The 14,465-nt window shown below is 42.0% G+C and overlaps 1 protein-coding gene across 1 annotated transcript; it reads right to left on the reverse strand.

Annotated features, from left to right (window-relative positions):
- Window positions 1–7,150: 7,150 nt before the first annotated feature.
- Window positions 7,151–8,094, reverse strand: her3 (hairy-related 3). Its single transcript, XM_034171536.1, has 4 exons — window positions 8,041–8,094; window positions 7,856–7,951; window positions 7,688–7,769; window positions 7,151–7,545 (listed from the first exon to the last, which is right to left on the reverse strand). The coding sequence occupies exons 1-4, from the start codon at window positions 8,092–8,094 to the stop codon at window positions 7,151–7,153; spliced, it is 627 nt and encodes a 208-aa protein (XP_034027427.1).
- Window positions 8,095–14,465: the final 6,371 nt, after the last annotated feature.

Raw genomic sequence — 14,465 nt, forward strand, 5'->3', positions numbered from 1 at the left:
GCCTAAAGGCGGGTAACTGAACCCTTCCAACAACAAATCCCCCCCCAAAAAATAAGCACACAGGTGACAGCAGTCAGGAAAAACTCCCTCTGGTGTTTTTAGGAAGAAACCTGAAGCAGACCAGATGCAGAGGGGTGACCCAATGCTGAGGTCATACTAACAATACCAATAACAACTATTCTTTACAAAAATAAATAAACTGAAGAAAAAATAGTCAGTTGCAAAGAGTCCATCTCAGATCAGAGTCCAAGGTTTCAGTTCTTGATTTCTCTCGACTGTTACAGCAACCTGGTCTCACGGCAAGTCATGCTTCAGCAGCACAAAATATACATTAATCTATTGGTTCATGATATTGTGACGAAAAGCACCTCATTTTCATCACGGCAACACGAATTCATTCTCATTCATTCTGTGATGGCTGCACGAAATTAAAAGTGAAGCGGGGGGTCGGGGTGGTTATGGTTAGGATTGGGGGAAGGAGTAGGGTTAGTAAAAGTGAGTTAAAAAAAAAACCTGTCACGAAAATTTGACTCATTTCGTGACGGAAGGACAAAAAAAAAAAAAAAAACATGAGACTGGGCTGTGTTTGTCCTGGTCTGGGTTGGGGGGAGTAAGACTAGGTTATGGTTAAGGTTGGGGTCGGGAGTGGGAGTAGGGTTAGGAATAGTGAGTTAAAAAAAAAGCTGCTTCACGAAAATTTGACTCATTTCGTCACGGGAGCACGAAAAAAAGCATTAGACTGGGCTGGTTACAGACGTCATCACCTGGAGGCAGGTAAGTCCGTGACCACTTCTTCAGCATGAAGCATCAACAGCTCAGATCCCACAAGCACCTTGGACAGACAGAAAGAGAACAGAATCAGTTGGCAGGAAATAACAAACTTCACCAGCAGGAAATCAACAGGGATGCGCACACACACACATGCACACATGCAGCATGTCAGCAGCTCATACACATGTGCACGCACACACACACACACGTAGTTTAGCATGTTAGCAGCTCACACACACACAGTTTAGCATGTTCGCAGCTTATACACGTGCACTCATACACACAGTTTAACATGTTAGCTCACGTGTATACACAGACACAGTTTAGCATGTTAGCAGCTCACACACGTGTACACACACATAATTTAGTATGTTAGCAGCTCACACATGTACACACACACAGTTTAGCATGTTAGCAGCTCACACGTGTACACACACACACAATGTTTAGCATATTAGCAACTCACACGTGTACACACACATACACAGTTTAGCATGTTAGCAGCTCACACGTGTACACACACATACACAGTTTAGCATGTTAGCAGCTCACACGTGTACACACACATACACAGTTTAGCATGTTAGCAGCTCATACACGGGTGCACTCACACCCACAGTTTAGCATGTTAGCAGCTCACACACATGTACACACACATAATTTAGCATGTTAGCAGCTCACACATGTACACACACATACACACACAGTTTAGCATGTTAACAGCTCACATGTGTACACACACACACAATGTTTAGCATATTAGCAACTCACACGTGTACACACACATACACAGTTTAGCATGTTAGCAGCTCACACGTGTACACACACATACACAGTTTAGCATGTTAGCAGCTCACACGTGTACACACACATACACAGTTTAGCATGTTAGCAGCTCATACACGGGTGCACTCACACCCACAGTTTAGCATGTTAGCAGCTCACACGTGTACACACACATACACAGTTTAGCATGTTAGCAGCTCATACACGGGTGCACTCACACCCACAGTTTAGCATGTTAGCAGCTCACACACATGTACACACACATAATTTAGCATGTTAGCAGCTCACACATGTACACACACATACACACACAGTTTAGCATGTTAACAGCTCACATGTGTACACACACACACACAGTTTAGCATGTTAGCAGCTCACACGTGTAAACACACACACACAGTTTAGCATGTTAGCAGCTCATACGCACACAGGTTGCACGTTAACAGCTGGTATTGCAAGATACAGGTTACATATTTTTGTTGTGTTTTGCGTAAGAGAACTGATTTCATGTGTATGAATTTATTCTGGGTTTTGTTTGGTAAAATAAGGACTCTCATTTTGAAACCTTGGCTGAGCCGCTTTTAAAGTGCGGCCGGAGAGGCACAGGAGGGTGTGATCCAGTGGAAACAGTACCTGTGTCCTGAACTTTCATCCTACCTATAGAAATGTCCTGCCTCGGGTTACCACACATGCACACGACACAGAAAAGGCCATTTTTCAGGTGCCAATATTAACGGTTTTCCGTTAATGGTGTTCCATTAATAGTGTTCCGTTAATAGGTATTCCACTTTAAAGATAATACTTGGTTTTGAATAGTTGGATTTACTTATTGTTCGTAGCTTGTTTTTTAATTGAGATGTATTAACATGCTTGTGTTAGCGTGGTGTTAGCTTTGTGGACGCCGTATGTTTGGTGTCGCCAGTAGATGAATCCTGCTTTCCAGTTTTGCTGATTTGAAGTCATTTGAAACAGCAGATTCTGGCTAAATAACCAACTTTATAACAACAAGAAGCCACTTCAGTGTACAGTAGGATGGTCCTACAGAGTACGATGCTTCATCAGAACACCGGCACTGCCGGCTGACAAATATCACGGTGAAATCAGAAGAGAAGAAGACCTCAAATTGGTTTCCTTTGACAGCATGCGACTAACGAGGTATTTTACTCGTTTGTCGTTGACTGTCTCTTGTGTTATGTTGCTGTTGTGTTTGTTTGCTTGTGTTTTGTGTCTTTTAGTTTTCTGAAGGTGTCATTAAACCCGTGGTGGAACCTGCTTGTCTCTGACTGTTTGGGAGGACGTCACAGTTAAAACTGGGACTGTTCGTCGTTACCAGTGAAAGTGAAAACGCTTGTCGAAGGACTGACAGACGAGTCAAAATCACGGACTCATTAAAGACACAAACATGAACCGACTCAGCAAACATTTGATGGTGAAGCCATGAAGAAGTTGAACACTAACAGGAGTGGATGAAAAAAAGTTGCCTTAAAGAGGAGCTATGCAACTCTGGTCACCTTTTCAGTATTTTGTTTTTTTTTTTACTTTTTCTTGCATTATTCTCTATAGAGCTCCCCCTACAGCTCAGGAGTACATATGTCACCAAACTGCCCCCTCCCTATTCCCCCACTGTCTGTGTGCATTTGTTTTCAACGGACCCAGCGAACGCAATCCATGAAGCTGTGCCAAGAAAGTGATAAAACACGGAAATCCATTGAGAACAGAAACTTTATCTTGATATACTGACAAGTGCAGCAGAAAGAACGCAGGTTTGCATGCACTTTGTACACATCTTCATCTTTCAGCTCTCGCCATCCCAAGAACTGACCAAAGTTGACCCCTGTGTGACCCTTCGCTCTGTCACACACTCTTTTTCTCTTCCTCCGCCAGCGATTTTCTTTCTTTCTTTATTTATTTTTTTGCCAACTCTGCCGTAACGATGAACATGTAAGAAATAAAGTCTTCATTGGCTTGTTGTTATACTGGCTAACTCGCCAGTACCTTGATATGGGGGCGTGTATGTGTTGTTTTACTGTCATGAAGCAGTTTGTGTTTCTTGCAAGATACGAGACTCTTATTCAAAGGACAATAGGTCGGTGTCCCTTGTTTTCAGCTCCAAGATGCTTGGTTGGGGGAGAAGACATCTCCAAGCCTCAGAGAGCAGGCAGCACCCATCACATCACAACCCAGTCTCACGGATTGTCGTGATTCAGGAGCATGAAATATATGTTAATCTATTGGTTTGTCATATTGTCATGAAACTTCCAACTTTTAAACTCTGATAAGACTGAAATGATGGTTCTTGGTCCAGTGAGACATCGGCATCAATTTGACCAGTTAACACTTAGCCCAGGCTCGTGTGTCATACATCACAATGACAAAGTGAGGAACCTTGGGGTAATTTTTGATCCTACATTGTTCTTTGGCCTCCACATTAGAAATAGTACGAGGACTGCTTTCTTCCACCTGCAAAATCTAGTGAAGATTCATCCCATCCTGTCTATGGCTGATGCTGAGATCCTGATTCATGCGTTTATCTCTTTAAGATTGGACTACTGCAATGTTATAATTTCTGGTTTACCGCAGTCCAGCATTAGGGCTCTCCAATTGGTTCAAAATGCTGCAGCCAGACTTTTGACATGAAGCAGAAAGTTTGACCACATTACACCCATTTTGGCGTCTCTTCACTGACTTCCTGTCCCTGTGAGATCAGCTTTTAAGGTTCTGCTACTAGTTTATAAAATTGTTCACAGACTGGCACCTAGCTGACCTAATTAAACCTTACGTACCGGCCCAAACTTTGCGTTCTCAGGGTGCAGGACTACTTTGTGTCCCTAGGGTGAAGAAGAAGTCTGCCGGTCACAGAGCTTTCTCTTATCATGCCCCTGTTCTGTGGAATGATCTCCCCATGTCAATAAAACAGTCAGATTCTGTGGAGACTTTCAAGTCCAGACTTAAGACGCACTTATTTTCCCTTTCGTATGGCTAGCATACTGGCATAGTATAGTTCTGCACTTTTTACTCTTTTAATTCATTTTATTCGTAAACAAAACGTGCCACGGCCTCAACTTTACCTATGATCTGGGTCTTTTAGTGAAGCTTAGGGCTAGTGGCCGGCGATCACTTTAGCATTTCCTGTTTTTCTTGTTGTTTAATGCTGACAAATTATACTGTCTTTTCTGGTGCCTGATTCTGTTTTTTTCTCTCTGTTTAAGGTGCAGCTCTATCCAGAGATGGGTGTGGTATTTGTGCTGGAGACCCTCCTGTCCTGTGCACCAACAGCATTTCCTGTATATTTGTTTTGTGAATTGTTCTGTAATTTGCGTCTGTAGCATGGCCCAAGCAGAGGGTCACCCCTTTGAGTCTGGTCTGCTTGAGGTTTCTTCCTCAGAGGGAGTTTTTCCTTACCACTGCTGCTCTGGGAGTTAGTAAGGTTAGACCTTACTTGTGTGAAGCACCTTGAGGCAACTCTGTTGTGATTTGGCGCTATATAAACGAAAATAAATTGAAATTGAATTGAAAAGTGCAAAATTTTTGTCATGGGAGCACAAATTTATTCTGATTTATTCCGTGACAGGTGCACGAAAATAAAAGTGCAGTGGGGGGTGGGGGTGGTTATGGTTAGGGTTAGGTTAAGGAGTACGGTTAGGTTATGGTTAAGGTTAGGGTTGGTGGAAGGAGTAGGGTTAGTAATAGTGAATTAAAAAAAAAAAACCCCGTCACAAAAATTTGAATCATTTCGTGATGGGAGGATGAAAAAAAAAAACCCAGTGAGACTGGGCTGCACATCAAGACCACCAGAAATCCTGAAGATGACCCCTAGGCTGAGCGCGCCATCTAGTGGAGTGCAAAAATATAACAAAACTTTCACTGTCAGACATGAAGAAGTATGCTGCAGTGGTTTAAAAAAAAATGTCATGAAGTGAAGAGTTTGTGGTTCAAATCCTGTGACTGTCCATCAGCAAAATGGGAGCATCACATTTACTACCCCGCTTTTTTAAAAGTAAATTTAACTACACATTTTTATCCTCCCGATGGCCAGAGGCCTGAAGAGGGATTATGTCCTGGCAATTTCTATCTGTCCGTCTGTCTATCTGTCTGTCCCGAAAAGTGTATAAGCGTTCTGAAATCAACTCCTCTCACACTTTTAGGAGAACTTTCATGAAACTTGGTACAAGTCCTTGTAGGTTGGTAATATGCATATTGTATTATTGTACAAGACTGACACACCTTGCCATAGTTATAGCCCTTGATTAAAAAGCCTAGAACCTGCCAGTATCATGAGTTGGTGTCTACATTCGGAAATCAACCCCTCTGACATTTTTAGTATGAATTTTAGGAAATTTGGTACAAGTCCTTGTTGTATGTTGGTAATAAGCATATTGTAATTTTGTACGAGACTGACACACTTTGGCATAGTTTTGGCCCTTGATTAACAAACCTAGAACCTGCCAGTTTCTCTCTGCATCCCCAGACCAGACTGACTTCCAGAGTCCTTGATGCACATTAGGACCAAGTTTGAGATGAAGGGCACTTTGAGTTGCTTCACTTGCAGGGAATCAAACCGGCTACCCTCTAGTTACAAGCCCACAGCTCCAACCTCCAGGACACCACCTCTTCTTATTAAAGTGTTTACCACGTTTTTATCAGAAACAATCTGACACCGGACAGAAACCGTTGGTGCGTAGTGCACTTCATCCACACGTCTCCTCCATCAGCGCGCATGAGTGTGTCCACTGTAATGTTCATCACTCACCATCTGCCTCCCGTCACTCCTCACTAAACTCCACGAGGTTACAGAAGAGTTCATATGGAAAAGTAGTGACTCTGTAGCTGTGACAGGCACTGCGTGGTCTTTTTCTTAAACAAACAAATGCGTCACAAAGGGCGCAGAAAGTTTGGCTTTGTAATTTAAAGTAAATGTTTCGCACATGAATTTTTGGTTATTAGTAGATAGTAGATTTTTTTATCCTGAAGTTGCATCTTTTCTGCTTTGACATGTCATAATCATCCTTTTATGATGCCACAGCCAAACACTGGCACCTCTCAACTGGAAACAAGAACACGCTAAATAAAAGATTTCAATGTTGCCCTTTGTGTGCGTATTAAAACAGCTGCTGATGATCACCCAGTAAGATTGCAAAAACATGAATAAAAATATAACCACGTTGTTTTTAAAATACACATAACCTACAGTATAAGAAGTTGGGTTTTTCTAAAATTGAAAGTGTCACATTCTTTTTACTTAATCTGAAATGCTGGCTACTTGGTGACTTTAATGTGCTTAGATCTTCGTGTAGTACTGTTCAAAGTAATCTGTTTTTATTAACCTGGAAAGTCTGTGGTTTTATTTACTTTAATGGAAAAAAAAAATCAATGTAACATTGAATTTATTGATAAACATTTGGGAATTTCTAGTGTTACATTTTGATGAAAATACCACACACATACAACACATTCAACAGAATACAAATGACCTTTCGTGGTACAGTTCTGGATTAAAAGGCAAGTTTTTTTTATCCATTTTATTACAAAAATAGAAACTTAATATTGTGGAAATCCAGTTCAGGTAGAAATACGCAACTGCGAACTATCAGCTCTACCAGGGCCGCCATACGTCGTTCTGAAGGTTTCCAGCTTCATTGTTGCAGAGACTGACGGAGTCAAACTTGCTGTATTTTTCTTCTCGGGTATTTTGCGACACGTCGAGGACGCGCTCTTTGTTCCCAGGATTTTCTTCTGCGCAAAAATGAGATGTGTGGGCTTCGGCGGGTCTGCATTTGACCGCTGACGGATGAAGGCTCCGTGGATCAGCGGTGCCCGCGGCGCTGTCCGTGGTGCTGGAGGAGGAGCGGCGCAGTTTAGCGCAAAGCTGCGACAACATCCAACGGTCACTCCCGGTCAAATCCGACATCAGCAAGTACTGATTGACGTTTGTCAGGCAGCTACGGAAGCCTGCGTGGTGCTCAGATAGCTCGGCAGCAACAGTGGCACCTAAAAATAACCGGAAACCCAAGCGTAAATGTATGCGTAAAACCGTGCATAAAACGTCTAGAAACTACAAACACGTCACATCATATCAACTGAGAGTAAATAAGATTTGATAACTCTTTTGTTCTAAAATGTTACATCTTACAGTTGTGAATCTTTTGGAGGTTCCCCAGATGTTTCACGGTGAGCTCCAAAATGTCTGCTTTTTCCAGTTTGCGCTTTCGAATCTGAGGGAAGAGAATACAGTTCCTTTGTGAGTGTTATCATTATTAATATTTGCTGCATTATTATTGCTATACTCCTGTACACTTACACTGCTGCTGTAATAACTCTCCAGAAGCGACTTTAACTGGTCCAGACATTTATTTATACGAGCTCTTCGTTTCTTTTCCATGAGTGGCTTGGATACCTTCAAAAAGAGGAAAATTAATATTGCACTTTGCAAAACCTTTCTTGCATTTCTTTACTTAAACTGCAGCTTTGAATCTGCTCACGCACCTTCTTTCCTGAGGTAAGCATGGATTTCGCTGCGCATGCTGACGTCGCAACCATCCTTTAAACCAGACCGTTTCTGCTCCTTGGAGTTGATCTCTTTCCGTCTCCGGGCTACAAGTGAAGGAGATGCGACCCCGAGAGGATTTTTATACACACCTACTTTACATCTCAATGAGTGACACTCCCGCGCGTCTCGGGCCCTCAAAGGAGCAACACTGGCATCATGTGACAACCAAATAGGCAACCGAAGACCAGACACGCAGAGAAAATTGAGCCAGTATTTAAAAATATGATTTTAGAATCACAATAATATTTCATTTCTACATTTTTAGCACTTTTTTGCAACATGAAGTCGAAATCTAAACATCCAGCATTTCTCTTCGATTATTTTAAGACATATGTTTTTAAGATAAGAAATATTATTGATCCCACAGCGGGGAAAATCACTTGTTGCAATAGTAGTAAAGAAAGGAAAAAATATTTACATTAAAGAAAGGTGACTAAAGTATATTACAATATTTGCTGGTGGATGCATAAATTCTATAATGTGAACAGATTGCGTGAAAAATACAGGCTTAGACAAACAAAAGGATTAGACAAACAAAAGACTAAATGCAGCCTAATTAAACTCCTATCTTATTCGTCATACTAATAAAGCACGTCATAAAGCTCGACATGAAGCAGTTTTCTGCAGAGCCACTGGGCGCTGCGTAATGCGTGCGTATAAGAACAACGTGAGGTATCAAATTAAGAGAGGCGTAAAATTCGCTGCGGATACATGATGGCTGCGTGGAGATTCTTACATTGACTCTTTTATAGCTGAGTTTCACGCCACCACGTTGAAGGCAGCACCGTGATAATTTCCTGCGTGTTTTCCACAGCATTTCGATTTTCTGGGGGCCACGTGTGGGGAAACTGTCACTGCAGGAGGTGCAAGAAGAACAGACAGAAAGAGAGGGGGTGTTCAGGCAAAACGCGCAGCACCGCTTTCATTCGTGCACGTCAAAGCCCACATGTGCACGCAATAAAAGTGTTCTGTGGCTTGGCTAAAGCTGATACACGTTTGCATTCTTTGACTTCTGCGCGCCAGCAGGTTTTGTCTTCATAGATGCGCACGGAGGCACCGAGGAGAATCGCGCGCCGCCCCCTGTCCTCGGTCCCTTCGCCTCCCAATTTTTCACACTTTCCCCTGAAAGAGACAGAGGCTTGGGAAAGTCACATCTGAAACAATGCGCTGACATCGTAAGGCCAACTGAAAATGAACCGAATCAGTGCGTAAAAGCGTTCATATGGGAAAACCTGGTGGGCAGCCTCCAAATATAAGAGGCCGCGTTTCTATGATCAGACCAACGTCCAAAGGTCTGTGGATTTAGTGTTTTGTGATTACGAAGACGAATATAATATAATCACAAAAAATCTGCAGGCTCACAATGTTAGATGCGAGTTGCACTGGCGCACGGCGCACCATAGCAGCAAAGTGGCGCAATGTTCATTTTCAAATTCAGCCTCCTTTTGAGCCGCTGATGATAATGAGCTACATGAGGAGCATTTATCAGCTCGAACACACAGAAGCAGTTTCCAGTCATCGATTCTTTATTTGCATCAGATCCCGTCACCTCGAAAATCTGTTTTCATTCATGCACAGGTTCCAGACAGACTTGATACAAAAATCACGACTAATTAATTCAAGTCTCTTGCAGAAAATGACGCATTTTACGCTTTATTGTTTGACACTAATGAAGACAGTCGCGTGTCGCAGCTTTTAACCTGCAGCCGAACGCACTAATTGCATTAAATGTACCGACAACTGGCGTGGCACTGTGCAATGTGGTGCGTTTAATGGGTATGAAATCCAGACTGCACGCTGTCAGTGATCTCCACGGTGTCTTTGTCCTGCGTGGACGCCGCATTAGCGCCGGTGATTTCCTCATCTTGTCCTTTATTCGGGCAGATTTCACCGCTGATTATTCGCTGTAATTTCATTGAGTGTGCGCCTTTTCAGCATTTCCCCTTGCTTGTGCGATAACGGTCTTCGTATCAGCGAGAAAAGCGCAACAAGAAGCTTGCGTCCCATTTGGAGACAATAACGGCAGCGCCATGAAACACAAGTTAAATAAAGTGTGTGTTAAAAGAGGAGCTGATGGGCGCACTTTGACTTTTCAGCCTCAGGTCACTGATTAACCCGAGCGCACCTTTGTCATGGATGAGAGCTGACAACGCTGCGGTAATAATTGGGCTATTGGGGCGCTTGTTAGCAGCAATTAGCAAAGCAATTATGTGATTACTGCAATAAACTGTTTCTACCTGCAGGGAGGCATTTGCAAACCAATGCACCATTCAATAAGAAACGCTTTAATCTATCACACAGATTATTCCATAACAACAGTAATAATATCTCCTGTAAGGTTAATAGATTTATAAATGCATTCCAATAAATGTGTACATATTTGACATTAAATCTTTTGCTGAATTTCTGGAACATAATTATCAGTGTTGGCACCGACCTCCAGGGTGTTTATTAGGAGGATATTTAAAAACAAACAACAACAAAAACTATTCGGACCGAATGTCAACCTTTTTGGAATATCTGGTCAAAAAATATGTATTTAACTTATTTTGCTTTATTGGAAATGTGGATTTTGATACGAATCCAGAAATATTTTTGACTAACAGTTTCTGTAAACTTTAGTTTGGAAATAGGACCTCAAAAATAGTCGATAAAAAAAAATCAACAGAATTTTTTTTCCCAAAAAAAATATTTTAGCCTCTCACGTTTTGATTGGCTATAATCATCAAACTGCAACTACATTTTTAACTAACTGCAAATAAAATAAAATAACATTTTAAAAAGTAAATAATCTGGTGTGTATTGCAAATTTACATTTATTCAGTCATTAATTTATCGCAAAATAAACAGTTGCAGCTATGTTTAAAATGATTATTTGTGCACTTTTATTTCGTGAATTGTGTGTGTGTGGTTTTTCCGCACTGCAGGGAAGAACGTTGTTGAAATGCGCCAACACAGGCGCATAATTTGGCGTGAGCGGAGCAAATCGGTGCACCGCCTTCCCATTGACGCGGACGTGAAGCCTCGCTGGTGTGACCGAAGCGCTTCTTGTGCATGAAACACCAAGTCCGCACGCACAGCAGGGATCAGGTCCACGGACAGGTGCGCCCCAAAAATATGAAATATGCGCAGGATTGAGTGAGAGGCCACGCGCCGCCGAGGCTCCGAGCCAACATCAAACACAAACGTCATCATGAATTTCTATTGAGTGCTCGTCGGGTTATTTAAAGACTTCTACTTTACTTTGGGCGCACAAAGGCTGCGCTTCGGCTGTGTGTGCCGGGGTTAGCGCCTGAATAGACGAAAGGCGCACATTAACATGCTTTAAGGTTTTCTCAAGGGCCCAAATGAACTGACTGGAAAGTAAACTTTATAACTCGGTGGAGGATGAAGCTTTTGTCGCGCTCTGAAGTGAAAGACACAAGTGGCGAACAAAAGCGCAAGGCCTTTGTTAAACACTGCGCTCAATGGGCACTGATGCGCCTTCAGTTGCAAAACATCTGCCATTTACTCTGAGCCACTAGAGGCCCATTAGAATGAGAATAGAGAGAGGCTCACTCTTTTTATCCGTGCGTAAAACAACAGCCACCGGCCACATATGCAGCAACGACGCGTTTGAGGTTAAAAGAACAAATTGTTGTCAAAATGAGACACAGAGAACAACGTTTCTGCTTTTCTACATATCACACTTTGTTGTACAGTTCAGTCAACGTTTCTGCACGCTGCGCAATCTCTCCCGCGCACTTCTTAAATCTGCGGTTCTTCTGCAATAAAAAAGTATAAGAAATGTTATCGAGACTAGAGGGTGTCCTGGATGTGCAAAACACCGGAGCTATAGGCTTTAATCTGTATATGTCACAGACATGAACGAGCGAAGCTCTTCAGCATCTCACCATGTCATTTAGGTCCTTCAGACTGTTTTCCAGTAAATGCTTCTGGAGAGCATTGGCATGGCTAAAAATCTTCAGCTTCTGGGGTGCGTCGACCCCCAGGCTCCCCAACTACACTCCTCTTAACCTCCTGCCACTTTAAGCATTTTTTATGTTGTAAATTCAGATTCTAACTTTTCAGCTACTTCACAGTAGGGCTGCACAATATGGCCAAATTAGCTGAACTTTCAGGTCTTCTTTTTAAGAAAAACCTACACCACTCCATCAGGAAGCTGTATTTTATATTTTTAATTAAATATATACCAAGTTATATAGAGATTTGCTATCAGTATGAGTATAACAAAGATAATTCTAGACATTAGAAAACAGCCATTTACTCACCAATATAACCGAGTCTGTGGTTCAGATGATGTGTTCAAATTCAAAACTGGCTCAAACATTTTTCTTCTTCTACTAAGGACAATTAGAACTTTTTGTGGAACACAGCACCAACTGGGACCTAGCAGTCAATATGTGTCACCAATTTCAAAATGGCTCTTTTCAACCAGAGGTGTGGTGCCCTGACATGCCAATTGTCCAGGTGGCACCTGTGGTGTCCAATAAGATTTCAGGGAAGTCCAGTGCAACCCAGCTACACCCATGCCAGGAAGAGTTCAACATTTGACATTTCCTGTTCCATTGTGGACTCAAAATTTGGCACTTCCTGTTTCATTGTGAACTTGCCACTGTATTCCCACAAAATTCCATGAGATCTCGTCTGTCATTCCAGGAAGTGTTTGACATATGACATTTCCTGTTTCACTGTGGACTCAAAATGTGGCACTTCCTGTTTTAGTGTGAACTTGCTGCTGAGTTCCCATGACATTCCACAAGATCTTGTCTATCAATCCAGGAAGTGTTGATCCAGGAAGTGTTTGACATTTCCTGTTTCACTGTGGACTCAAAATTTGGCACTTCCTCTTTGGGACTCCCTGTATCATGAGCGAGCTTTGTGCCGTTGCGCGTCACTTCGCTAGTAATATTAACCATGTGGAATGACTCCACAAACAAAGAAAAGATTAATCATTTTAAAAGAGACAAAAACACATAACATTAGATATATGGTGAACAAATCATAAGACATTACTAAAACAGAAAACTCATCAAATGTGATTGTGAATTGTGGTGATAAGTGCAATATGTGGCTCTGTGTCTGTCCAGTGTTGATAGTTGTGCAATATTCTTGTTTTCTTTCTCTTTTTCAATCTATTTAAGTGTTTTTAAGTGTAGCTCTTTTAATCTAATTTTATTAATTGTGATGTGTGCAGCACAATGAGCCCAAACTTCCCAAAACGGACAAAATGTGTATAAATGATTTCACTGTTTTAATCCAAGGACTAAAAGCACAACAGGATTTTGGGAAACACACAAACAAAGCAGCAAAAACCATGAAAACACAACATTTTTAAAATAAAATGAACACAAAGCAGCTTATTTTAAGATATGAGATAATGAGAAAACACATAACCACTTAGCATGACGTCATTCTCTGCAATAGCATGAGATCCGTTTCGAGATCCAGGATCCAAGAGCACGTGGAACAACTTTCAGGAATTTCAGGAGATGTGAAAAATTCCAGCTGGTGGCAGCTGGCTACGTTTAGTGAAACACTCAGAGAACTAAGGTTATACCTACAGGAACTACATCATTGACGTGGTTTCTGAATAAATTACTTATTTGTGTTGTTGTATTTTCTTCTTTTTAATTTCGCTGGACTTCGAGATGTCTTTGAAAATTACATTTTCTTAAAAATGCTTTTATTGTGCACTGGCAGGATGAAGTGCGGGATTATTTTTATTGTTCAGTTTACAAGAAGACCAAATTAAATATCTGCTGATAAGGAAAAGAAAAGCAGCAGGCTGACAGTGATCCTGTGAACAGTCAGTTTGCGGTTTGATCATTTTGCTGCTTCATCTTCAAACATCAGATTCATTGTGAACAAACATCCAAGTTAAATTCAGCAGATTTATGTTGTTTCTGTTTTTGGCTGAGAAGCAGTTGGTGTCCCACTTGTTTCCCAGGCCTTTGCCTTCTTTATCTGACCAAAGTGGAAAATCGCAAAGCACCCGTGAAAAGCCGCGTGGGCGTTCCCACGATTCTCCTCGCTCCATATTTCGTGGAACACACGCATTCTGCAGCTCCCTCCACTCTAGATTTAAACTCTTCGCAGTAATTAACACATATTTTGAAATGCAAATCATTCGGTGACGTTATTCTGCAGCGCGCGCTCGCGCGAACGCGCAGCTGACATTTTGCATGACGGCGCGTGCGACGCATTTCAATGAAATTGGGATGAAATTCTCAATTAGTTGGCGCCGGCGCGCTGCGCTTCCGTGCGCACCTCTCGTGCGCGCCAAAGCGCCATATGCCGCGACAAGTGGAACTATTTACAGATTCCTTCCCACTTTCACGGTCCGCCCTCTTTGCAAACA

The sequence above is a fragment of the Thalassophryne amazonica genome, chromosome 6 (assembly GCF_902500255.1).
Source record: "Thalassophryne amazonica chromosome 6, fThaAma1.1, whole genome shotgun sequence".
Classification (NCBI taxonomy): domain Eukaryota; kingdom Metazoa; phylum Chordata; class Actinopteri; order Batrachoidiformes; family Batrachoididae; genus Thalassophryne; species Thalassophryne amazonica.